The sequence below is a fragment of the Enhydra lutris genome, unplaced genomic scaffold (assembly GCF_002288905.1).
Source record: "Enhydra lutris kenyoni isolate GAN:26980312 unplaced genomic scaffold, ASM228890v2 scaffoldscaffold25, whole genome shotgun sequence".
NCBI lineage: Eukaryota > Metazoa > Chordata > Mammalia > Carnivora > Mustelidae > Enhydra > Enhydra lutris.
Genome location: NW_019154109.1, coordinates 4,643,876 through 4,667,303, shown reverse-complemented (window position 1 = coordinate 4,667,303; position 23,428 = coordinate 4,643,876). Strand labels below are relative to the sequence as shown.

General features: G+C 56.6%; 1 protein-coding gene across 2 annotated transcripts; it reads left to right on the top strand.

The window, feature by feature from the left end:
- Nucleotides 1-1,606: 1,606 nt before the first annotated feature.
- On the top strand, nt 1,607-21,041 carry LOC111151028 (transmembrane protein 9). 2 transcript variants are annotated; one of them, XM_022508734.1, is made up of 6 exons: nt 1,607-1,649; nt 2,148-2,249; nt 3,368-3,459; nt 9,016-9,124; nt 11,496-11,627; nt 19,988-21,041. In XM_022508734.1, the coding sequence occupies exons 2-6, from the start codon at nt 2,184-2,186 to the stop codon at nt 20,138-20,140; spliced, it is 552 nt and encodes a 183-aa protein (XP_022364442.1). In that variant the 5' UTR covers nt 1,607-1,649; nt 2,148-2,183; the 3' UTR covers nt 20,141-21,041. The 2 variants fall into 2 exon arrangements, with proteins under 2 accessions (XP_022364442.1, XP_022364443.1); XM_022508735.1 differs by lacking the exon at nt 1,607-1,649 and adding an exon at nt 1,661-1,734.
- The last annotated feature ends 2,387 nt before the right edge of the window (nt 21,042-23,428 follow it).

Here is a 23,428-nt window from a genome sequence, read left to right as displayed (position 1 = left end):
GACGGAGACTCAGCCCCATTGCTGTTGTCCCCGTGAAGACCCTCACCTCCACAAAGCAGATGAAGTGGGAGAAGGAGGGTATTTTTCCAGGGCCTGAACTGTCCCTTCTGCTCCCATGTGGCAGGCACCCTGCCTTTGCCCCAGCCCATTCACCAAAGCAGACATTCTGACCCCCAGAATGAGCTCTCATTTCCATTTATAGATCCCTCCCCCACCTGGGGCTAGCCACTGTTCCTGGGGCTTTGCCAATATTGATTCATTATACTCGTATAACGACCCTGGAAGGTAGGTAATATTAGCCCCATTTTATGATGTGGAAACTGAAGCTCCCCTAGAGGAGAAGCAAACCACCCACATCTTTACAACTAGGAAGGAGTGGGGGGAACCAGGATTCATGCCCTAGTCATTGAGCTCACTGAGCTATGACTTTGTCACACCATTGTGACTCCGGCCTGCTATCCAGTGAGGTTTAATTTAATTCTGTTCAGTTCTGTTTAGCACACTTTTCCTGAGCGCCCATGAAGAGTACGGTGGTCTGCCAGGTGGTGAGGAATTAAAGAGGCGTGAGACATGAGTAGGAGAAACAAATATAAACCCAACTACCTCCACACAAGGAGCCCACCACAGTCTGCAGTGGCTGAGAGGGGTTTAATTCTGCCGGCACCCACCCCATATGCCGGTTCTAGCCCCCAGCAGCCGGTGTGGGCCACTCCCAGGAATCCCCACATTTCAAAGCTGAAAGGGACCTTCTATCCAACTGATTGATTTTACAGATAAGGGAACTGAGGCGCAGAAAGGGGCGATGGCTTTTCCAGGCTCACCTAGCTGCTCAGTGGCCAAATCAGGGCCAAAGCCTGGGTGGCCTCATTCCACGTCTGGTACCCTGGACTCGGATGGCTCCTCTGTCCTCACAGCTGGCAAGAAGTTCACATCTGCCCCTCTGCACCCCCAGACTTCCCTCCCTCCCTCCCCACCAGCTTTCCACTCCCCACTCCCCATGCCAGCCTTGCACACCTCGCCCCAGTCCTCCAGGTCCAGATAGCACTCGGGGGCAGGAAGACCAGGTAAGCAGCAGCTGAACCCGTTCCTAGCAGGCCCAGCCCACCACCTCATTGCCACCCCCTGGTTTCCTTCTCCTCTGGGCGCTAAGTGAGGGGAGAGCAGAGGTGGGGCCTAGTTAAAGTCCTCTGCAGCAAAGATCTGCCTCCCTAACTAACATTTCCAAATTGGGAGCGAGGACAAAGCCCTTTACTGGGTTTTTAAGGTTATCGTTGTTGTTACTAGCTTATTGTGTATAAAGTGCTTTCTCTTTATAAAACAACACGATGAAACACACTTAGCCCCTCTCCAGACCCCCGAGTTGTGTAATACGAGAAGCGGCGGAGCACTGCTGTGGGGGTTTTACAGGCCACACAAAGGCAAGACCCTTTCTTGTTTCCGTCTGGAAGGTTGACGCTCCCTTTTCTTGTTTGGTCGGGTTTGAGAAATGCCTTCCTCTCCCTTGCGCGGGAGCCTCCAAGCCCAGGCGAAGGTGGGCCTTGTTACCTTGGCGATAGCGAGGTTGGGCTGAGAGGCCGCTCCGGCAGCCAATAGAGGCTGGGAAGGGGCGGGACCAGCTGGATCTTCTGCGGCGGCGGCGGGGCTCGCAGGTTAGCGGACTGGGCGTTGGGGGTGGGGTACGGGGGTCCCGGGGGTACGCAGGGGGTCCCAGGCCGGCCCGAGACCCCTGATTAGGTGGGCACTGGCTTTGGCGGTCGGATCAGGGCTCCCAGCCTGTACCCCGAAAGTTTTCATCGGGCCTTGAGTGGGGAGGAGCTGCTGGGCGAGCGGGCGGGCGGAGGCGGAGATGGCGGAGGGCGGTGGAACGCGCCGCGAGGGTCAGAGCAGGGCCTGGTCCTAGGAACTCGAGGCCCCCGGCGGCCGTGGTCCCGGGAGGCCCCCTCTTCCCGGGCGCTCCAGGTGGACGATGGAGAACCGGAGACTTGGGGAGGAAAGGCAGTATTTGGCCACAGGGTTTTAGGAGGCCCTGGAATGCTGAATCCAGCCCCTCACTCCATTCCTTCGTCCCGGCGGGAGGGCTCAAGGGCCGAGAGTGCCGGGTATGGTGTGGCCGCCTTCCCCTTCCCGACTTCCTGTCTCTTATGCAGGTGTCCGGTCTGGCTGGCCTCCCAAGCCCGATCAGCATGAAGCTCCTATGTTTGGTGGCCGTGGTCGGGTGCTTGCTGTTGCCCCCAGCGCAAGCCAACAAGGTGAGGGAGGTGAGCCAGCAGCACCTCGTGCGCGACCACCGTGCCTGAGGACAGGGCCTCCTTCCCCCCTCACCCCCCGCCCCCAGAGGGGGCTGATGCTCTGGCTCTGTCCCTCAGTCATCCGTGGACCATAGGTTCGGGAGTGTTCTCGCGGGTGCCAGACCGCAGGCCTTTGTAAGGGTGAAGTGAGGGGAGAGGGGTGGAGCCCAGAGCACGGGTTCTGGATCAGACCAAACCTAGGTGGGATCCCAGCGAGGGAATTTGTGTTTGGAGGAGTTACCTAAGTTCCCCACACCTTCCTTTGCCCCTGGATAAAATCGGGGTGGTTATAATGTCTACTGGTCTACCTAAGGAGAACCGAGTAATATAGTTTGTGGAAATGCTACTTCAGTGTGAAGTCCTACACAGCTGGGAGTTTCTGTTACAGGGAGGGTGACCAACCTAAGTGCTGGGACTCCTGAGAAATTTCCATTCTTTAGGGGTAAATGACCCGGAACTGGCCTTGGGTAGCTCTGTGGAATTTAAAATTCTGAAGGTCACCAAGGTTTTAAGTAAGGTTGAGTCTGAGGGTTTGCTTCCAGCCCCTCTGGGGGAATTCCTGATTGGAATGAAAGTATTTGTGGTGGTGTCTTATACCCATTTCAGAGAGGAGGAACTTTCTAAGGGGTTGCTTGGGTATTCCCATGGAAATGATTCACTTTTTGTGTACCCCTGACCTTTACCTCCCCCCAGTCCCAAGCTCCGTAGTTGGAGATGGGATGGTGGTTGGGAAGGGGCTCACCTTTGCTGGACCAAGATGCACACAGCAGGTGTGGGGCCCGGTGTAAAGGGCTGTCACTTCCCTTGCCACACACACACACACCCTGCTCTCAAGCACCCTGCTAGGGAATGGCATCCCTAGGCAGCTTTCTGTGAGTCTCATTTGCCACCTGGACAGTTTCTGTCTTGAGGGTCCTATGATATATATCCTTTTTGCAGAAGTCCTTCCTTTCTGAACTTGGAGATGGGAGAGGTCAAGAGCATTTACATATGGAACAGGGAACTCAAAGTTGAAAGTCTTGCTAGAACCAGAAGCCAGGGACCCTGCCTACCTGCCTACCATGCACTTTCTCTTCCAGAGCTCTGAAGACATCCGTTGCAAATGCATCTGTCCGCCATACAGAAACATCAGTGGGCACATTTACAACCAGAATGTGTCACAGAAGGACTGGTAAGGCGCCATACAGATTGGCTCATGGTTGCTACCACTAGTTGAAGTTAGAAGTGTTTAGTGGGATTCTTGGATCCCTGGAGGATAAGCTTGCTCCTTCATTCCCACGAGAGCATACAATGGACTGTTTTGTCCATGGTCACACAGCCAGTTGGGAACAGGACCCAGGTGTCTTGAATTCTAGCTAAGGGGTTCCTGGTCAGAGAAGTGGATTTTGTTATTTTTCTTTGATTTGGGTGTTTCTTAGTAATGCAGAATGTTAACAGAAATTGGGCGAGGTTGATAGCATGCCCACATGCATAGGACCGTTGGTGTACTTTTGCAAAGCTCTGTTACGTGTGTTATTCTGTACCAGTGTCATTAACGCCTTGTAAGGTAGATGGGATAGATTGGGATAGGTAGTGTTTCCTTTTTATAATTGCAGAGACTAAAACTCAAAGAGGAAATTTCAGTTATACTTCTGGAGTCCTGAATTCATTTCTGGATGCTTCCCTTTAAAAAGGAGAAAAAGAAGCTCAGATTCATTCAGAGAAAGGAGACCAGCTTGGGGAAGGGAAGTTTCAGCACCATATCCTAGAAGGAGTGGCTTAAGGGAGGCTTGAAGAGGAAAGGGCTTGGAGACATCTGGTGGCTGTGGCTGACAAAGACCAGGAGCAATGCTGGCATGCTCTGGGAAGTGGGGCACATGGCAGTGGGCATCAGTTCTGTTCAATGTGGTTTTTTAGCGTAGAATTGGAGCCAGTAGAAACAGCTTCAGGGGTAGCTTCAGGGAAACAAATGTAAGTGTGAGGTGAGGAAGCGTTTCTAATCCAGGCTATTTTAAGAGCTGGGAAGCCCCATCCTTGGAGGGATCTGAGCACAGTTGGGGTGATTCTTTGCTAAGGGCACTGTGGAAGGGATTCGCATCACAGAGAGGGGATGTCCCAGTCAGGTTCCCTGCTTGGTTGTGCGTTAATATCAGGTGGGCTTTGAGGAGATACAGATTCCCAGCACCACCTGCCCCCAAGATTGGGGGTTTTGTTGTTTTCTTTCTTCTCAGGTTTATTGAGATCCATTAGACATAGCACTGTAAGTTTAAGGTGTACAATTTGATGGTCTGATGGACATACGTATGGTGAAATGTTACTACGGTAAGGTTAGTGATTACCTCTGTCACCTCCAATAATTACCGCGTGCATGTGTGCACACGCACGTGTGGTGAGAACATTTAAGATCTGCTCTTTTCAGTTTCAAGTATATGATATGGTGTTAACTATGGTTTCCCTGCTGTACATTCGATCCCCTCCCCCTATGATTTGAATTCAGGAAATATCAGGGAGCAGGAGTAACATTTTCTTAAAGTTCCTTAGGTGGTTATGGGGTTGGTTCAGCACAGCCTTTGGGAAATTGGAACTTCTCCAGTTCTGAGATAGTCAGTGATTTTCTGAGAGGCAGACTGGCTAGACGTGTGGACTCGGGATCTGGCCTGCCTGGCTTCAAATCCAGGTTGGCCCCTTGTTCATCGTGTGACAAGTGACTTCTTGATGTCCAGTGTACCTCAGTTTCCTCATCTGTAAGATGGATGGCAGTATTTTGAGTACTGAGAGAGAGAGAGAGAGAGAGAGAGTGTGTGTGTGTGTGTGTGCGCGCGCTCGCGCGCTTGTACATGCCTGTGTCATTAGAGCACTTAGGACAATGTCTGGCACATAGTAAGTGCTGTATAAATGTTAGCTAATATTAATATATATTATCAGGCCTTGTTAGAGGTCACACAGATACTCATCATAAGACAGCCCAGCCCCAGAAAACTGGAGCTGCTCGCACAGCAGACTGTTTGCGTCTCGTTTCGCCTGTCCTGATGGATTCACAAAGCCCTAAGACGTGAAGTCTTGGAAGGAGCCCCTGTGACCTCCTTGTACGTTGCAGTTATAGCTCAGATGACATGAGTAAATAAATTGAGAGACTGTCTGAGCCCCACAGCAGATAGTAAGACTGCCTTCCAGAGGCAACAGCAGATTTTAGTAGCCCTGTCTCTGGCCCTGGGGGATAGTATGGCCTGCAAACCCAGGCTTGGATGCCCGAGAGAAGGGAGTGCTGTCCAGACCTCTCAGGCTAGAGTTTATTTTCTAATCCTTACAAGTCAGAATTAGGGGATCCCCCAAAGAACAATCTTAAATTGAGAACTTGGAGACAGTTCCATTAAGGATAGTAGGTGGAAACTGAGGCTGGGCAGGATTCTAGGACCCAGTGACAACATTGGTGACATCCCTGTAGCGGTGGGGTAGGGCTTGACCTGTGGTCTTCCAGCCCCCTGGCATGGGCCAGAAGAGACCAGTCTTCAGGTCTCTGCCACTGTCACTGCTCTGCTTCACTTGGGTCCATGGCTGGGAGAATACTTGCGCCCTGTGTTGTGGAGAGCGAAGCCAGAACTGTCTGAGTTGTGGGCTTCACAGGTGACCTCATTTACGTTCCCGCGTTGCTGGTGTTCTACCGTCTAGTGCTGGGAGTTTATAACCACCCCTGCAGGAGGGCAGAAACCCTAACAGTGATGCTCTGTTGGTGGGTCTGCCCAGGAGAGACGTGGCAGAGGCATCCCAGAGTGGGAAGGAACCAAGTAGGTTAGTTCAGTGTCTTTCTGACTTCTAGAGATCAAACCTTTCTAGAGACAATCTGCATTGGAAACATAATATGTGAAACAAAATCAGACCTGGCACTGAGAGAGACCGGTCCCTCAGCCCCTCCGTCCACTGCCTTCTTGCCCAGTGGCTCCTGTGGTACCTGAGGGAACACAGCCTGAAAGGCACTGATGAGTTCAGCCTCCATTTGTAAAGGAGGAAATGGGGACCCAGAGAGTATAAGTAAATTTCTTGCCATCACAGAAGACGTGGTGGAGCAGAGAATTAAACCCAGTTTATCTTTCTCTGTAGACCTCGCCCTTAATGTCCTCTGACCAGTCCTTGAAGTCTTTCAGTACCACCGATCCCCCGGAAGGTAAATGAAATCCTTAGAGAGCAAGATCATGTGTAGGGTTTTACCGACTTGCAAGAGGCCAGAGACAGCAGAAAGATTTCAGCTTTCCATTTACTGTTCCCCAAACCCTTTTACAGACTATTTCTGTAACAGGATTCCAGTTTGAAGAACCTGGGTTCACTCCTCCCAGCTGCCGCTGCCACCCCACCTGGCTTGCCCTTGGTGGGGAGTGCACATATCCCACTGCAGCACTGGAGTGGCCTTCCAGACCAGAACCCCGTGTGGCTCAGAAAGGGAGGCATCTGGTCCTGAGAAGGCTTACAGGGACTTCCTGGAGAACAGGAGGTCCCAGCAGTGATCATCAGTGCTGTACATGAACCTGGCCTTGTCCATCAGCTCCTCCCAGAGGGGCAGCATGCAGGGTCTAGAAATGGTGCAGTTAGTTACATAGGAGACCCCACTCACGCAGCAGGGAGTGATGTGTTAAAGTTGTTACCCAGAGGTGGAACTGGAATCATCAGGGGTTTAGAGGAAATCGTGGGTGCTACATACTGGATTTTTAAGGGGAACAGAGGCTTTTAGAGGACATCTCATTTTTATTTCCACACCTGAACTTCACATCACTTGTCTTTGATGCTTCTGCCAGCAACCCAGCCTGAGTCTGGAAGGACCCTGGGATAGCTCAGAACAGGCATGGTTGTTTGCAGAGACCTGAAGGACCTATTATGCGGTGCTGTTAACTGTAGTCACCCGGCTGTACATTCGACCTGCTGACCACAGGTCAAGGCCCCAGGCCACCACCAACTACAGGGGTGTTGCCAGTGTTGTCGCTGGGGCCTAGAATCCTGCCCAGCCTCAGTTTCCACCTACTACCCTTAATGGAACCATCTCCAGGTTTTCCCCACTGACCCTTGCAGGATTCCTGTCAGAGCTGGAAGGGCCCTAAAGGTCATCTGGTGCAACCCCTGCAACCCAGAGAGGAGGACATAGGCGCAGAGCCCCAGACCTGTCTGTCCTTTGCAGTGTGATGCCTGGTTTGCCTCTGCGAACCTGAGAGTGTGGTTGACTTCCCCCAGTGGTAATGGTCAAGGTGCGTTCTCGAGGTCATTTGCTTACTGTGGTCTTGAACCGTACCTGTTGAAACCCACTGATCTGAAGAAGGCTGGGGCCGATCGAGAGGCCAAACTAAAGAGCTGAGCACAGACACAGGCCCCCTGAGATGGAGTGTCACATGGACGGATGAGCCGAGGATCGGGATTTGGGTCCTGACCTCATTGTGGTGGCAACGCCACTTTGCCTTCCTGAGCTCACTTCCCTCTTTCTAAATGTGGGGCTCACCTTGGTTGGGAGCACTGTTCGGTAAAGGTGGGTTAAGTGGCCGTGCCCTCAGAACACCCTTGGCAGTAGCTTGCTCATTGGGCCTCCTCCCCGAGCCCTGCTCTGCCAGCCCTGCGCTGGGTGCTGAGGCCTCTGTCCTCAAGGAACTTAGCATCTCCCCAGGGAGACCGTACAAATAAGGGTGGGATGACAGCACAGTTCGGTCAGTGCTGTGACAGGATGAGCGTGGGGAGCTGGCCGCTGTAGGGAGAGGTCAGATCTCGGCTGGAACTCGAAGGACGTATAGGGATTCAGAACATGGGAAGGGGAGGTGGCAAAGCCACGGATTCCGGCAGGAGGCAGGAGACATGTCAAGGAGAGGAGCGTGGCTCATTCAGAGAAGAGTCCAGATCAGCAGAGCTGGAGGAGGGGGTGTGGGGTGAGGAGTGGCAGGGATGGTAGGGAGGGAGGAGATGGAGCCGTGGGCGCCCCAGGGGGAGCAGCTCAGTTGGCCTCAGCCTGGAGGTCCTGTGGAGGCCTTGACCAGATTTAGACTTTAAGCGGGGGTGACGTGACGGGAGTTTCATTTGCTCACACCGCTCAGCTGCCGGGTAAAGAAGGTGATACAGGCGCAGGGCCAGATGAGAGGCGTGAGGGCGGTGGGGAGTCTGGGGCATTGGTCCGAGGACAGAACGATGAGACCTTGAGCTAAGACAGGACAGTGGGAGCCAATAGAGAAGGTGGGTCTTAGGAATTTTTAAGGAGGTAAAATCACAGGCATTTGGTGGATTCATAGGTGAGGGGAGAATGGAGTGTCAGAGGTGGTTGCTGGTTTGGGCTTGGTCAGCGGAGTGGACGGTCGGGGTACTCTATGCCGTTGGGGACATAGCCCCGGGAGCTGGGCAGGAGTGATGGAAGGGTGACTGGGGAGCGTGAGGCCCCTGTGGGCCGTCTCTGTGGTGCCTGGTGGGCAGCTGGATGGAAGGGTGCCAGGGGGTGGTCCTGAGTAGGGATTCCAGTCTCCTACTCCACTCGAGGCCTCCCCAGCTCTGACTTGGAGATCTTGGGACTGGGTGAGCCCACGGGAGGGGGCAGAGCCCAGCATGGGACACAAAGGCAGCTGAGGGCGGCAGGTCCGCATGTAAGTGCACTTCTGAGAGCTGGTTCGGGTGGGCTGGTGGCTTGGGAACGGGGTTGGGAAGGGGGTTTTCACCTCGGCCTCCCCTCCCCTCCCGGGCCGCCGGCTGCTGGTGGCCCTGCTTCCCACCACCCCCGTCTGTCTCTTTCTAGCAACTGCCTGCACGTGGTGGAGCCCATGCCGGTGCCCGGCCATGACGTGGAGGCCTACTGCCTGCTGTGTGAGTGCAAGTACGAGGAGCGGAGCACTACCACCATCAAGGTAGCCCGGGGCTTGGGGCACGGGCCGTCCCACTCCCTAGCTGCCCGGCACCCTCAGTCTTTTCCTGTATCCTGGAACATTCCAATTGGCTGTGGGTCTGGCTTCTGGACTGGCTTGTCACAGACACAGGGGCCTGCTTCCCACACCTGCTTGGAGCCAGCTCTGTCCTCAGACATCTGTCCAGTGGCTCCTGTTACGTGGGGGGCTGGGAACCTGAGAGCGGCGCTTCATGTCACTTTTTTCCTCCTGTTCTTTCCGATTTCCCCCTTCTCTCTTCCATTCATTCAATAAGCCTCTTTCGGTGCCTTTATGTTCCGGGCAACATGCCAGATGCCGCTAACAGAGCAGTAAGGCCGCCCTCCCAGAACACCTCATCTAATTGAGCTTCCAGAATGGCCTCAGTCTCCCGAAAAGCCCCCCCGAGAGCTGTGCACCAGGGCAAGGTGTCCACATGGTGGGACCTGGGCAGGAAGGGCTTCGGCCCCGAACCTCGTTCTTGCAGGCTGTTGGGTGAATTTGGGAGAGAAGCAGTAGACGTGACCACAGTAGCGAGTGAGGGCACGGAGCTTGTCCTTTCCTCTGCCCCTGGGCGGGCTCCGCGGGACCATGGAAAATGCTAGCAGAAGCTCGTCCACCCAGAGCCTCCCCCGGGGTCTACTAGTCTGGGCTCTAACTCCTGAGCCAGGTGCCGCGTACTGATTTCTAACTTGAGCTCTTCCTGGCCAGGTTTTCAATTTACTTCTGCTGGTCCTATGGAGAGTTTAAAAATAGCATCCAGAAGGGAATTGAGGAGTTTAAGGCACTGCCTAATCCCTCAGGTTTCTCCTTCTGAGGCTCAGGAAGGGAGGTGATGCTCCCTGCTATTGTCCTGCCCAGACCAGGGAGCTGGCAGCTCCTTCCCTGTCTTGCGGTCCTCTGTGTTCTTGCCTTTCTAATGGGAAGTGCCTGCCTGTCCCCCACCTCTCAGTCTTCACCTCATCAAGCTGTGCAGACTCAACTCTTTTTATCTTCCCTCCTGAGCCAGTCCCTCCTGGGGCGTCTTTCTCCTGCTCTGAACATGCTCCAGGGCCCACCCTCTGGGGACCAGATGGCTGAGACTGAATGCTGAGCCAAGTGTCGCCTCTCCCTGTTTGGCAGAAAGGGACTTCCCAATACGGGGACCTCATCAAACACACCTCCTAATCCCCCAGGTTTCCCTCCAGTCCTCCTCCCTACGAGCCCCCATCATCCCCCAGCTTCGGCCTGCTAGAGACTCCGCCTCCCTTCCCCTTGCCCTTCTCAGGGTACTGGCAAGAGGTCTGACCTCTCCCTATTTAAAGAGGTGTGAACATGGAAGCCCCAGTCAGGGAGGAAGCTGGTGCAGTTGACCTTGACCTTTGAGCTGAGCTTTGACCTGAAAGTCCCAGGGTTTTTCTCTTCATTTTATCGCTCATCACAGTCCCTTTGGGGCCAAGGCTGAAGTCACAGGCCAATGATGGCCAGGTGTTGTGGAAGTAGAGAAAGCATATGAGCCAGAGTTAGTAAATCTGAGTTCAGGTTTAAAAACCTCTACCATTTGCTGACCTTGGGACCTAGGCTCCTGGTTCTCAGGTGAGTACTGGCCGCGCAATGGGCACTTGGACACGAGCAAAGGTGCTTCTTTGGTCTCAGTAACAGGTGTATTCGTGATGCCACTGTAGGGGCTGTGGCGCTGAATGTCTTGGAGAGTTCTGTCTTAAGTGCCCAGAGCACCGCTCTGGGAAGCACTGAATTCACCTCACTGAATCTGTCTTTTCTGTGAAATGGAAGTGACTCCAGCTTGTGGGACTCCACCTACGGAAGAGGTTTGCCACTCTGCTACTGGCTGTCACCTCCATACAGGACCTCCAGCCTTTAGGGCACACCTTCTTGCCAGCCTATCCCCCTCTGCCCATGGGTGTGTCCTCTCAGGACTGGAACTCCCCACCCCATCCTGCTCCTGGCAGTGGGGAGTGAGCCGCCATGCCCTGGGGCTTGGCCTCAGGCCTCTCCCCCAGCGGGACTTTCCTGTTCTTACTTTGTGTCCCTTTGCTTTCCCCCCTTCCTTAGAGATAGCCATGTAGGCCCCATTTCTGCACTCCCCACCCCAGGAGCATCTTGGGGTGTCAGGATCCAGATGCCTTCCTTCATGATCTATTTTTATGTCCGCTGTTCTTGTGGGATCCCCTCGGTTTAGGGCAGAGCTGATAAATATGTGAAATAGGGCACCCCATCCCTTCTTTCTTTGCCTCTAAGCCCACAGCCTCCAGGACCTTCCCCAGTGTGGCACTCGAGACAGCCACTGTCCCTGAATGCGTATGGCCACCCTGGCCCGGGGCGTTGGTTCACAGGGCAAGCTGGCTCTCTCCCTTAGGTCATCATTGTCATCTACCTGTCAGTGGTGGGGGCCCTCTTGCTCTACATGGCCTTCCTGATGCTGGTGGACCCTCTCATTCGGAAGCCGGATGCGTACACTGAGCAGCTGCATAATGAGGAAGAGAATGAGGTAACCGGGTTTCTGGGTGCTGGGGCCCTGCCAGTCCCTCTGCCCACACACAAGGGAGTCCTGGGCTCCAAGCTTGCAGGTCCCCAGGGCAGAACCACAGTAGCATCGTGGAGGCCCATGTGGGGATCTGTGGCCCTCACCGCCACCATGCTCCAGTTGGCTCTTCTCCTGTTCAGTATCCTACACGTCACCCAGACTCCAGAGTTTTCCTCAGCAGGGAACGGATGAATCAGGACATGGCCCTGCAGTGTTGCTGATGTCTGGCATCAGCCTCCATGGATACGTGGGGGGAGCCCTCTGTCCCTATCATGCTGCCTTTCCAGGCTGAGGGGAGACAGACCGAGCTGGGCCAGTCACGCGTAGACAACCATATCCTGGGTGCTCAGACACTGGTGTTGAGTCGGTAGACATGGAGAGGGCGGGTTTGTTCTGTAGGGACTCTGTGGACGTCTGTTGAGCGCCTGCTTGAGGCAGAGCGCAACCTGGGTGCCTTAAGGGAAAAGCCGGACTTTAAGGGCCAACAAGGAGTAAGGTCGACAGTGGTGCTGAGGTGCTTGAGGAATCTGGAGCATTTCGAGGCTAAGGTAGGCATGTAGGAGTAGTGGCCAACAGAGCCGGCCAGATTAGACCAGATTATTACTGGCCTCGAATGTCAGGCTGAGGAGTTCAGTGCGATTAGATAAAGAAGGTGGGGACCCATTGACTCTATCTAGGCCACCTGCAAATGCCTCAGGTCAGGGTTGCTGGGGGTCAGGCCAGGCCCGGCTAGCAGCCACTGTCACCCTCCTCCATCTGTCCCCAGGTTGAGGGGTTACAGGTGCCCTGCAAAGGAGGCCCTCGGTGGGACTGGGGTTGGGGGGGCGGTGGTGAACGGCTCTTGTTGGGAGCGAGAGGCGGTGTGCGTGCACAGCTGGCCTGGCAGGGGTGCGATGAGCGGGCTGTGTGCTGCGTCCTCACCCCGTGTGCCTGGAGCTGTCCCCTTGTGGGACCACACAGCCCCCACAGTGGCCTCAGAGCGGAGGTACCCAGAGGCAGGGCAGGCCTCACTGTCTCGCTGCCCTGAGGATGGGCTCTGGGCAGTTGGGGAAAGCACAGAGCAGTCTGTCAGCACCGACCTTAGTGCCTGCCTGCTGCGAGAAGATGCTGTGTGTCTCCAGGCTGAGGGATGGAGTGCGCGAACCCGCACACGTACAGCGGGGCTGATAGGGTGATGCATCTCAGCCACGTCCTGGGAGAATAAGTTGAAGCAACTGAAGTATGTTTAGCTTGAAAAAAAACCAAGCCAAACTCCAGGAGGTTCATGATAGCAGCCTTCCGACTTGGTGGGAGAGAGCTTAGTCTTACCTCAATAAAGCCAAGGGTACAAGGACCCACAGTTGGGAGTTAAGAGGGAGATGTAACAAGAGTCTTATGACTCCTTCTTAGTGACACAGTTAGCTTAGTGTCACTTAGTGACACAGTTGATGATGGGTTGGGTGGGCGAGTGTTTGGGGTCACTGGAAATCACCAGGCATCAGCTGAACTCAGAGTTTAGACATGTCAAGCACGGGATTGGAGATGGGGAAGGTCAGGTCTCCCACTGAGAGGGTCCTGGGCTCAGATCTCCGTGTGGTGCCCCTCGGTGTCGTGGGTCTGGGCTGGCACAAGCACGAGAACGAGGCTGGCGAGGAGAGAGGCCGGGCCATCCCACGGGCTCTGTTGCTTGTCCTGGGTGTGTGGCCGGACTGTTCCTGGCCTGCCCCCAGTCTCCTGCTGATGCGAGTTTGGCCAGAGCGGGAGCAGGGAGGATGGGCCTCGCCCCTTGGAGCTGGGGCCTGGGGGGTTGGCGCTGGCAGTTGGGTGGTCTGTGTTCAAGAGGAAACCTTGCGTGCCTACCTGGTTATTAACGTGCGGTAATAGCAGCTCTGATGGGGAGGAGCTTCGCTAATAACACTCGGCGATTAGGGGTAAGGTGGTAATTGCAGTCCTGGCCGGGGGAGTAATTGAGAGATGCGGCCCATGATTACACAGCCCATGCTGCGATTTTTCTGGAATGCATGGCTCTTGGGCATGGCCTTGTTGTGTCTCCTGCCGTCCTGGATGTGGTGCCAGAGGGGAGGGCAGCCTGCCGTCTCTGGGTCTGGGCCCAGGCCCCTCTCCCCCAGGAGACTCCGAGGCTTAAGCCAGAGCTGCCTCTGTTTGTGTGAGGGGGCACTCAGGGGAGAGGAAGGGTTGGATGTGGCCATCCGGTTCTGAGAGTAGATCCCCAATCCAAGGGTGTCCATTCCCTGGGTGCAGACTTTGGCTGAGTAAGGAGGATTGTCCTACCAGGAAGTGCTCTTGGGCCTCATATCCTCAGGGCTTGCAGGGGTGGTGGGGGCACCGTAGGCAGCTCAAGCCGAAGCTGGCAAGCCCATGCTACCCACTGTGGGGTAGACTCCCGCCCTGGGAGTGGGGGGCGATGACACCCCCTCACCTGCTATCCTGATGTTCTAGAAGGAAATAAAAGGTGTTGAGTTCCGATGCCCCTGACCTGAGGTGCAGCCATCTCTGCACAAATAGCAGTGGGCGGGGCAGAGCACAGCTCCCCCGTACCTGGAGGTGATTAAGGGAACCCCTCGGGGCAGCTGTGAGTGGGGTCTGCCTACCAGCTCAGCACCCTTAGCAAGCGTTCCCCCCCAGCACTTGGCCCAGCTCTCCATCCCCTCACGTCATGATTCCATGCAGGGCCCCCACCTTGGGCATCCCTAGGTCATCCCTCCCGGAGGTTCAGCAGATCCATTTTTCTCCCATGCATGGGGCTTCTCCTCTTCCCGCTGGCCCCTCAACTCCACTATGTGGGTTTATGGAGCTCAGGTCTGCCCTAGGGGGTTGAAGGCCCCAAGACAGAGCCCAAGCCAAGTGAATGATCCGGGACGCGACGGGCAAGATCAGGAGTCCAGCCGTGGCCAATGGGGAGAAAGTGAGGGGCTTGGGAGGCTCTTTACTAGACAGGGACTGGGGACTTCTCTTCCGGTTAGTCTGGGAGGGAAGGCTTCCTGGCAGGGGGTCTTCCGAGCCAGCTCAGAGGGGGCATAGGGAGAGTGACAGCTCAGCTGCTCTGGGGACACTAGGATCAATAGATCTCATCTCTGCAGAGACCCAGTGGCCCTAACCTTGGATGGTGGGGGGGGACTCTGCTGACCCACCTGTCTCGGTGCACATGGGGCAGTGGGGTGGGGTGGGGGGCAAGGAGAGCAGGTCCCAAGGCCACCTGGCCAAACAGCGGTAGAGCCAGGGCTGAAGCTATGTCTTTGGCGTATTAGTGGTCTGGACAGTGTTTCCCTTAAGAAGGAAGAGAGAAGGATGGGGTCTGCCCTGGGGTGTAAGGGATCTAGCGTTCACTCCAAAAAGAAGAAAGTTGGAATGGGACCTCTCAGGTTCTTTGGAAGTTTGCCCAGGCCTGTGTAGTGTAACTCAGTGACCTTGAGGAGGAAACTGTCCAGGCTCCCTTGCCCCTGCCCCACCCCCTACCCCAAGTCTGGGATCCAATCAGACATGAGATCTGGGGATTGGACCATTTCCCAGGTTTGGGGGCCCTTGGCTCCATTCCCCCAAATCCTGTAGCCAAGAGCTCTCCTGCCCTGGGGCGAGAGGTCTGGAAGAGGAAGGGAGGCCTCCCCCGCAGCCCCAGCCCCAGCGCCGAGGAGGGAGATGAAAGCCTGTCGTGTTCCCTTTGAAAGCGCTGGCAGGCCTCAGTGGGCCCTGATCGCTGAGTGCTGCCTCCCCTGGGATTCCCGCAGCATTAGGCTTAATCCCCAGGCTCAGACACCCTTTGAAAGGAGGAAGCAAGCGTGTTTGCTGGGACAGAAAAGGCAAACAGAGCTTTTTAGATGTACAGGTTTGGCCCTCTTTGAAGAGCGAGAAGTAGGGTTCTCCATGAGGCTCTCCGGGTCTCTGCTGCTTGCAGAGGCCCCTGAGCTCTCGGGGTCCTCAGAGCTCTCAGCTCTCGGGGCTGGGTACGGTTCTGCCCCCCCGCTGCCGGGGTGAGAGGGACATGTGGAGAACCCAAAGAACGGTGGTGGTAACCTGGGGTCGTGACGGAGCCGGGGTGACCAGAAGGCTCGGGGCTTCCGGGACGGCCTTCCTTCCTGTCCAGGAGTGGTCGGGCGGCACTGTGTGCCGAGGGCCCTCTCCCCGGGAGGCTGGCAGAGAACCCTGAAGGCCACACTGGTGGGGACAGTTCTCTGGGGACAGACAGAAGCGTGTGTGATTCAGTAGCCATTTCTAGAGCGTCCGGTGGGAGGCTCCCAGCACCGTTGCCAGGAGCAGGGCTTTAGAACCACAGCTCTGGGTCCGACTCCGACTCTGCCGTTACTGGCCGTGGCGTGTAATCTCTGAGTGTGCCTTTCCCCGTGTGGATTGGCTGTAGTTGTTCTCACCGCGCCTCACCGTGAGGATGTGCCTGCCAGCTTGAAGGGTGTTTGTCCGTCCTTAAGAATGAGAGCTTCGGTGGGGTCCGAACACATCAGCAGCGCGGTGGTTACTGGAGGGGCGGCCCGGCGCAGCTTGAGCAAAGGCTGGGCGGTGGGGGGCTGCCTTGTGGACCCGGGGGGCTGCGGGGCTCGGGCCGCGGGGGCATTGAGGCCGGGGGTATGTGCTTCAGCCAGAGCAGGGGCCAGGATGCTGTGCCCACACGGGTTCTATCTGCGCTCGCCGAGTCAGCAAGCAGGATGTCTGCCTGGGGACACGGCACTGTGGGCTGTCCTAGGAGGATGGCTGGCAGGTGTGGGAGTCAGAGCTCTGCAGCAGAGAAGCAGTGGGATTTGGCTGCGGCAGGGAGGATTTGGATTAAACGTGGAAAACTGAGGGAGGCCATGTAGTCCCCTTTCGAGAGGGCCATTCCGAGCTGTGAGAGCGGGTGAGTGACGGCGCTGCCTGTCCTGCCCCCACTCCCAGGACTGGGGAGGGGTGGGGGAGTGCAGCTCTAAGTGGCGGTTCTTTCCCTCCGTCCCCTTGTCCGCAGCCCGGTGCTGGGTGCTGACTCGGAGGCAGTGCTCCTGCATGGGAAGGCCAGCTTTCCTCCGGGCCGTGTTGATGGTGTTCGTCAACTCTGGCCTGTGCACACTAGGATTTGGGGCCTCCCAGGCCCAGAGAGGAGGGTCCCCGATCCCTGGGGCCTTTACCAGCGCTTCGTGCTTACTCTGACCTCGTGGAAAGATACTGGCTTGCTTCTTTGTTTTTCCATGTTGGCTCCCTCCTAGGAGCCACCAGCCAAAGAAGCAGCCATCATAGTGCTGGGGCTAGAGAACACAGACATGGGTTCCAGCTCCCGCTCAGCTGCCACAGGGCCGTGTGACTGGGGCAGCGAGGGCACTGCTCTCCCGTGGCCTCAGCTTCCTTGTCTGCAGACGGGAGTAGGGCCACCCAGTCCCCCCTCGCCTGGCGTAATCCACGTCAAGTACGTAACAGAGCCCCTGGCACACAGTGACACTTGTCCTCACCATGCTATTCTGGTCCCTTTGGGCACCCCTTGATACCCTGTCAGGACCCAGGTGCCTTCCTCCCCTCCGAACGACCGTCCTGCTGCCCTGTGTTGTCCAGAGACCCCGCCTCAGAGGGAAGGGGCTCGACGAGGTGTGATTTCTCTCCGGCCTCCAGCTGCCGTTCTGCAGCAGAACAGGCACAGATGAAGCCCCGCTCTGGGCTTCTCTAGAACAGACGTGGAAGCTTTAATACCTTTTAATCAGACTATTAGCAATGGAAACACGGAGCCTCTCAGCAGCAGCTTTCCCCCACTTAGGAGCTGTTTGTTAGGACTTTACATGAAGGGGAAACAAATGACGCTGTGGTCATGCGGTGAGTTTCAGCGTGTTCCCTAATGCTCTGCTCTTGGCTTCCCCTGCCTTCCCCTCCTCAAGACGTTCTCTTGAGCTGCAGAGCCGACAAGGAGGAGCTGGGCTGGAGCAGGCCCATCCCTCCCGGCCTGCCTCCCGGGCTCACACCCTGGGGCTGCTTGTGGGACCCGGAGGGACAGGATGAGAGGTGGGGAGGGAGAGAAGCCCCTTGGACCCCCGAGGCCAGGACAGCCAGGTCCCGGTGGGCCCACAGCTTCCCCAGGGGGACTGCAGTGCCCACCTCCCCTCCCCGGGCACCCAGAGGCTTGTCCTTGACCCCTCGTAGCTCCCAGCTGGTGCATCCGAACCAGGAAGGGACGGGATCGACAAGTGGTGCGGGGCCGTAGTCCTTCTTCAAAGGCCGCTCCGTCGGGCAGTGGTCTGCCAGCATCTTCCCCTTCCTCCCACCTCGGAGACCCCAGAGCTGGTGTGTGGCGGGAGGAGCTGCTGCTGGGAACTGAGCGCGTGCTGTGTGCCAGGCGCCGTGAGACACTCTCCTTGCACGGCCTGCTGGAGAGGCAGCCCCAGCTGTCCCCATCCCACCGACAGGGAAACAGCTCTAAGAATGAGCTAGCTTGCCTGGGGTCCTGTTCCAGCAGCTGTGAGACCAAGATTCAGAGCCGGGTTGGTTGGATTCCACAGGTTAGCCCCTGAGCTGAAGTGCAGGGAGGAAGAAAACAAAACCTTTTCTTGAGCTTCTGCTCCGCGATGGCCAGCATCCTGAGAACTTGGTGTATATGATTTTATTTAATCTTGTACCCATCTCCTCATCCTAAACCATGTTTTTCAAAGTACGGGTCGCAAGCCGTTAGGTCTTGAGATCAGTTGTGAGTCATAACCAGTGTTTTTTTAAAAACGAAGGAGAGCCTCATATCAGAATGCCTCATACTAATTGTCTCACAAAACTTCTCTATCCTGTGTGCGTATGTGTGTGCACACCCACGGGGTCATCGGGTGTGCGTCGTGCCTGCGGACAGTGCAGTCAGAAAAGTCTGGAAAGACTGGCTTGGAGAAACAGTCACTTGTCCAGGGACCCAAAGCCGCCAGTTGGCTAAGGCTGTCCTTCTGAGATGGGCCCCCAGGGGGGCTGGAGTGGGGTGGGATCTGAGGCTGGGAGAAGTTGGCCCCTGGGGGGCCGAGCCCCAGAACCCAGGAGTCCCAACTCTGGGCTCAGTGCGCCCCCTGCCTGACGCTGTGGGCACCTGCGTGCTTGGTGTCGCTGGGCTCCTCAGCTCTGCGGGGCCCAGGAAACCTTCCTCTGGGCCCTGGACCCGGGCCCCCAGGGAGGCAGTGTCCCTCACGAGACAGTGACTCAGAGCTCTACGGCAACAGTGAACTATCTCCCAGCCTCACCCCTAGCTGGCCACCTCTGCAAGTGCCAGTTCTCTGCCTTCCCTACCTCTGCCTACCTCCCCCCCAGTGCTCCCCAGCCTGGCAGCCGCAGGCCGACAGAAGCTGTGCCAGCGCGGGGCATCAGAAGCAGAGTTGCGTTTACTGGGCGGCTCTGGGCTTAGAGAGGTGTGCTAATCCCTTAAGAGATGTGTGGCAGGAGATGAGAGGCAGGGAGAGCGAGGGAGGAAATCCCCACGGGGGTGTGGGCCTGGCCCTCGGCTCTAATTCCCCCCAAAGATCAGGTTGGGGTCCTGCAGGAAATGCACGGGCTCTGGAGCTTCAGAGGCAGCGAGGTGGTAATTAGGGGAGCTGCTGCTTTTTACAACTGGAGAGGTTCCGAGAGCAGAGGAGAAGGGGCTCAGCAGGGCACACAGAGAAGGAGCTGAGCCTCCCTAACCCCTCTCAGAGGAGAGGGGCCAGGGCAGGCTCTGGAATGGGAGTGCTGGGGTTGAGTTCCAACCCTGTCCGACTCCCTGAGTGACATCCCTTCTTTTTAGCCGGGTGAAAGGGGCAGTGAGCTGGGTGTCCCAGCCACTGGTGGAACAGGTCCCATGCAGACTCCTCGGTGGGCCCGTCTTCCCTGCTGGCACGCATGTGCTCCCTGCCCAGGCAGCTGGGCCCAAGCCCCTTGGCCTCCCAGCTGTCCCTGGGCCGTGGCTGGCAGGACGGGGGAATTCTGCAGCCTGCTGCCCTCGCTGGGGCACACTGGTGCATTTCCTGGAGCCACAAAGGGCATCAGGCTTCTGCGCTGACCCAGTGAGGTCCCGAGTCCCAACAGTCAGTGTTCCCCCTGAGGGTCAGAGCCAGTGGGGTGCAGCCGGGGACCCAGCTTGATCTACAGCCGTGTGGTAACTGGAGCCCCAGATCATACTCCCAGAGTGCCCCTGTTTCCCAGGGCCTGCCCTGCACATTCTCCAGACACCGAGCCTGCCACTGGCCTGGTATGTGGGGCAAGGCCCTCCAGCAGCACGCAGCTGGTGAGAAGGTCCAGCCTCCCAGTCTGGGGGGCTCAGTCTCTGGGATTGCTCTAAAGGCATTTTTTCTGAGTCAGGCTTCTGAGACCCGCCCTGGCTCACAGAGCTGACTCTTCTGTCCTTTTTCTTCCCGCTGCAGGATGCCCGTTCTGCGGCGGCTGCCACTGCCTCCCTGGGGGGCCCTCGCGCAAACACCGTCCTGGAGCGTGTGGAAGGCGCGCAGCAGCGGTGGAAGCTGCAGGTGCAGGAGCAGCGGAAGACAGTCTTCGATCGGCATAAGATGCTCAGCTAGGTGGGCCGCTGAGCTTGGGCCAAGGCCAGAGGCCACGGCCAGCTTCCTGCGCTGGACGGAGCCAGAGTTCCCTTCCCCACCCCTTGGTGCTGCCCTTCCCGGGATTTCTCTTTAGAAGCCTGTGGCCTTTTTCCTTCTCCTCCCTCTCTTTAGAAAAGGTACAGTCAGCTGGTTGAATCTGGGAAGAGTGCTGGGGTCCCTGATCTCGGCTTTGCCGGCTCCAGCGCCTGGGCCTGAGGGGACGGGGGTGGCAGGCCCTAACGGAGCAGCGACGTGTCAGGTGGCCTCAGGATTGGAGCAGTCTGTACCTCCTTACTTCCCCCACTGCTACTCCTCCAGCTCCAAATCTTGGGAATGTCCTTACCCTTTGCCCGATGGAGCTGGGTCCTCAAGAGCTCAGTGTGCGGGAGGAAAGCAGTCACCATGTGCTCCGTCTCCGCCGTGGGTCTTCTGGCCGCCTTCCTCCCGACCCCGATACCTCAGCCCCAGCTCAGCCTGGTTCCAGCCCTCAGGACAGCTCTGATGGGACAGCTGACACCACTGAGCCGCGCTGTCTTCAGGGCACACCCAGACACTTGTCCCCATCCCCCCCACACACACACGCTGTTCCACCAACGCACGGCAGTGCCGCTGCGCCTTGCTCCCTGTGGCCCCTGGCCCCTCACTCCCCACCCAGGAGGCCGGGCCAGCCCGCATGTCCCTGGGTCTGTGGTTGTTGAGCCAGACAGTTGGTGGGAGCATGCGACCAGGAGGCGGAGCAGTGGCTCTGAACACCACAGCTCCCGTCCTGGGACTGCCACTCCTCTCTGAATTTCATTGTACCAGTGCATGGAGAGAAACGTTTATCTTTCTGTTGTCTGTAAACCAAGGAAGCCATCATTAAATTGTCTTATTTCTCTCACTTTCTGGATTTCAAGAGATCTAGAGAGCTGGGAGTGTTTTGCAGGTCATCTGATAACATGCTGTGTCCCGAGAGGGGACAGAGAACCTGGTCCTTACTAGGTCTGGGCAGAGAAGCAGAGCCTAGACAGTCCTGGGGACAGTCCTGGCCACAGTGGGCTCCTGCAGAGGCCCGGGACTCACCAGGATTCCCGCTTGCTTGTCGGGTGGGGACCGCTCCTCCCAAGTTCTCTCCACTGACCCTGGGGAGCTGCCCTGAGAGCTGACCTGTGTCTCACCATTGTGGGAGATTCCCCCTTAAACTCTGAACAGTGCCTGCTGTCACTGTCTTACAGGCCCAGTAAAAAGGGCTCCCCGCAAAATCCATACATCTTCCCTAATGAAAGCCCACGGCTCTTCAGAGGAGCAGGGCAGCCAGGAAAACAGAACTGCCCACGAGCAGCAAGCGTGCGCACCATCAGGGCCCCCCCCGTCCCCTCCCAGCAGGTGCCACACGGGCTACGTCCAAGACGCCAGCAGAAACTGTGCACCTTGAGGGACCAGGCGGGTGTACCCGAAGTTTCTGCCCTTAGGTTGTGCGAGCAGACGGGTATGGAGAAGCTCCGTGTGTGGAGCCCTGTGCTGGGTTCTTGGTAAGGGGGATGCCGGGGGAACAATGTGAGGTGGAGATTTTAGTTTGTCAAGATTTGCCCAAGTTTAAAGTCTAGTACAAGTACTAAAGGGGATGGGAGGGGGTGACATGCAGATGGGGCTTCTGGGAAGAGCAATCACTTGGGAGGTGGCCTTGGAAGTAAGCAAGGGACATAGCCAAGAAGGGCCAGAATGACTGTGGGATCCTGAGCAGATAGGCTGAGCGAGCGTGAAGGTTTATGGGGGGAGCTGACAGGAGCTCCATATGCCCCGGTTGGGACACCAGGCAGAGGAGCCAGCCCTGGTTCCGTTTCCACCCTCTTCATGTGCCTGGCGGAGACCAGCGCCTGCTGGGGCCACCCGCTGCTCCAGAAGCCCAATGGGGGGGGGGGGGGCGTTGTGATGCTTACAGAGTGGGGCAGCGCGGTTTCCAGAGGCAGACAAAAGTGGGTCTTTTCAAAAGTGGGCAGATGGGTATGTTAACCTGTGGAGGATAACCCGTCCAGAACTGGGTGTCTGACGCTGCCGGGTCCCTGCTAAACGGCACCGCCAAGGGAGACCCCGAGTTCTGCATGTGTCTGAGTTTTGGTTCAGTCCTGTGGCACACCCAGCCAGTCCTTGGTGGTTTTAAGGATTCGATAGGAAGCAAGCAGCTGTCACCATGAATAAATATTTGAAGATAAATTAATATGAAAAATGAGAATGTTCACTTTCTATAAGAATTCCTGGTAGCCAAATGCCTAAATACACTTCACTTCACACTCATGAACTTGATTTTTAGACAATTCGTGCAGAGCGGGCCTCCTCTTTCTGTGGATGATGGGAGAACGAGGAGCCCAGCAAAGAAGAGTTCGCTGGTAACCCAGAACAGAGGTTAGGATCCCTTCCGTTGGGACAGGAAAGACCAGAAGTGACACCCTATCCCATCTCATGCAGTGTGACATGAACGTTAGTGTTGTACTCGGAAATCCTATGTCTCCGTCGAACCTATAATGGATCAGACCTACCTGGAAGACACTGGGCGGGTTTGGCCCTGGGGACTAGAGCCTTGGAATTGGTCGCCATGCTTTGAGGCTAGCACCCATCCTCGTGTGGCTCCAAGGGAGGTGACACGCAGGGAATGGACAGGGAGAGGCCAGCACGCTTCCTGGTGGATTCTCCTCCATCCCTCCCTCAGACCCACTCCATCTCGCCTGTACTCTTGTTTCCATGCCCCCACCATACTCCTCACCAGCAAAACCCCAGCCGTGGATCCACAGCCCAGCCTGACTGCTCCTCCCTGCAGCTCTGCCCTGCTTTTGAGAGACTAGAAGTCTGTGGTTTCCACCCTCCACCTCCTCTCTACCTTTGGAGGGCCGGCATTAGTCCTTCGGCGGGAGTCCTTTCTCATGACCCACTCCTTCTGGAGGTCACTAGGTCACCTTCCTGTATTTCCCCTTTCCATACCCCAGAAGAGCTTAACCTTGCTACTTCAAGAAAATCAAGACCAGTAGGTATGATCTCTCAACTTCCTCACTCCCCCCTGAAAGTTTTTCTTCATACTTATCTTGGCCTCCTTTGCTGTGGTCTTGAGGATAGTATGTCCCTCCTGTTCAAAGCCAACACACCCATCCCCTTCTTCCTGGGGCCTCTGTCACCTCTCCAACCTCACCCGATTTCCTGGTCCTTCTCAACCTATTAACAGGTGTGGGTCTCCTGCTCTACAAAGAAACTTCCATGGGCTCCACATCTACCTCTGACTACCGTGGAGTCTACTGT

Coding starts and splice junctions, on each gene's coding strand:
- LOC111151028 (XM_022508734.1), top strand. CDS start 2,184: ATGAAGCTCCTATGTTTGGTGGCCGTGGTCGGGTGCTTGCTGTTGCCC. Junction 2,250..3,367: donor CCCCAGCGCAAGCCAACAAG/GTGAGGGAGGTG, acceptor TTTCTCTTCCAG/AGCTCTGAAGACATCCGTTG. Junction 3,460..9,015: donor AATGTGTCACAGAAGGACTG/GTAAGGCGCCAT, acceptor GTCTCTTTCTAG/CAACTGCCTGCACGTGGTGG.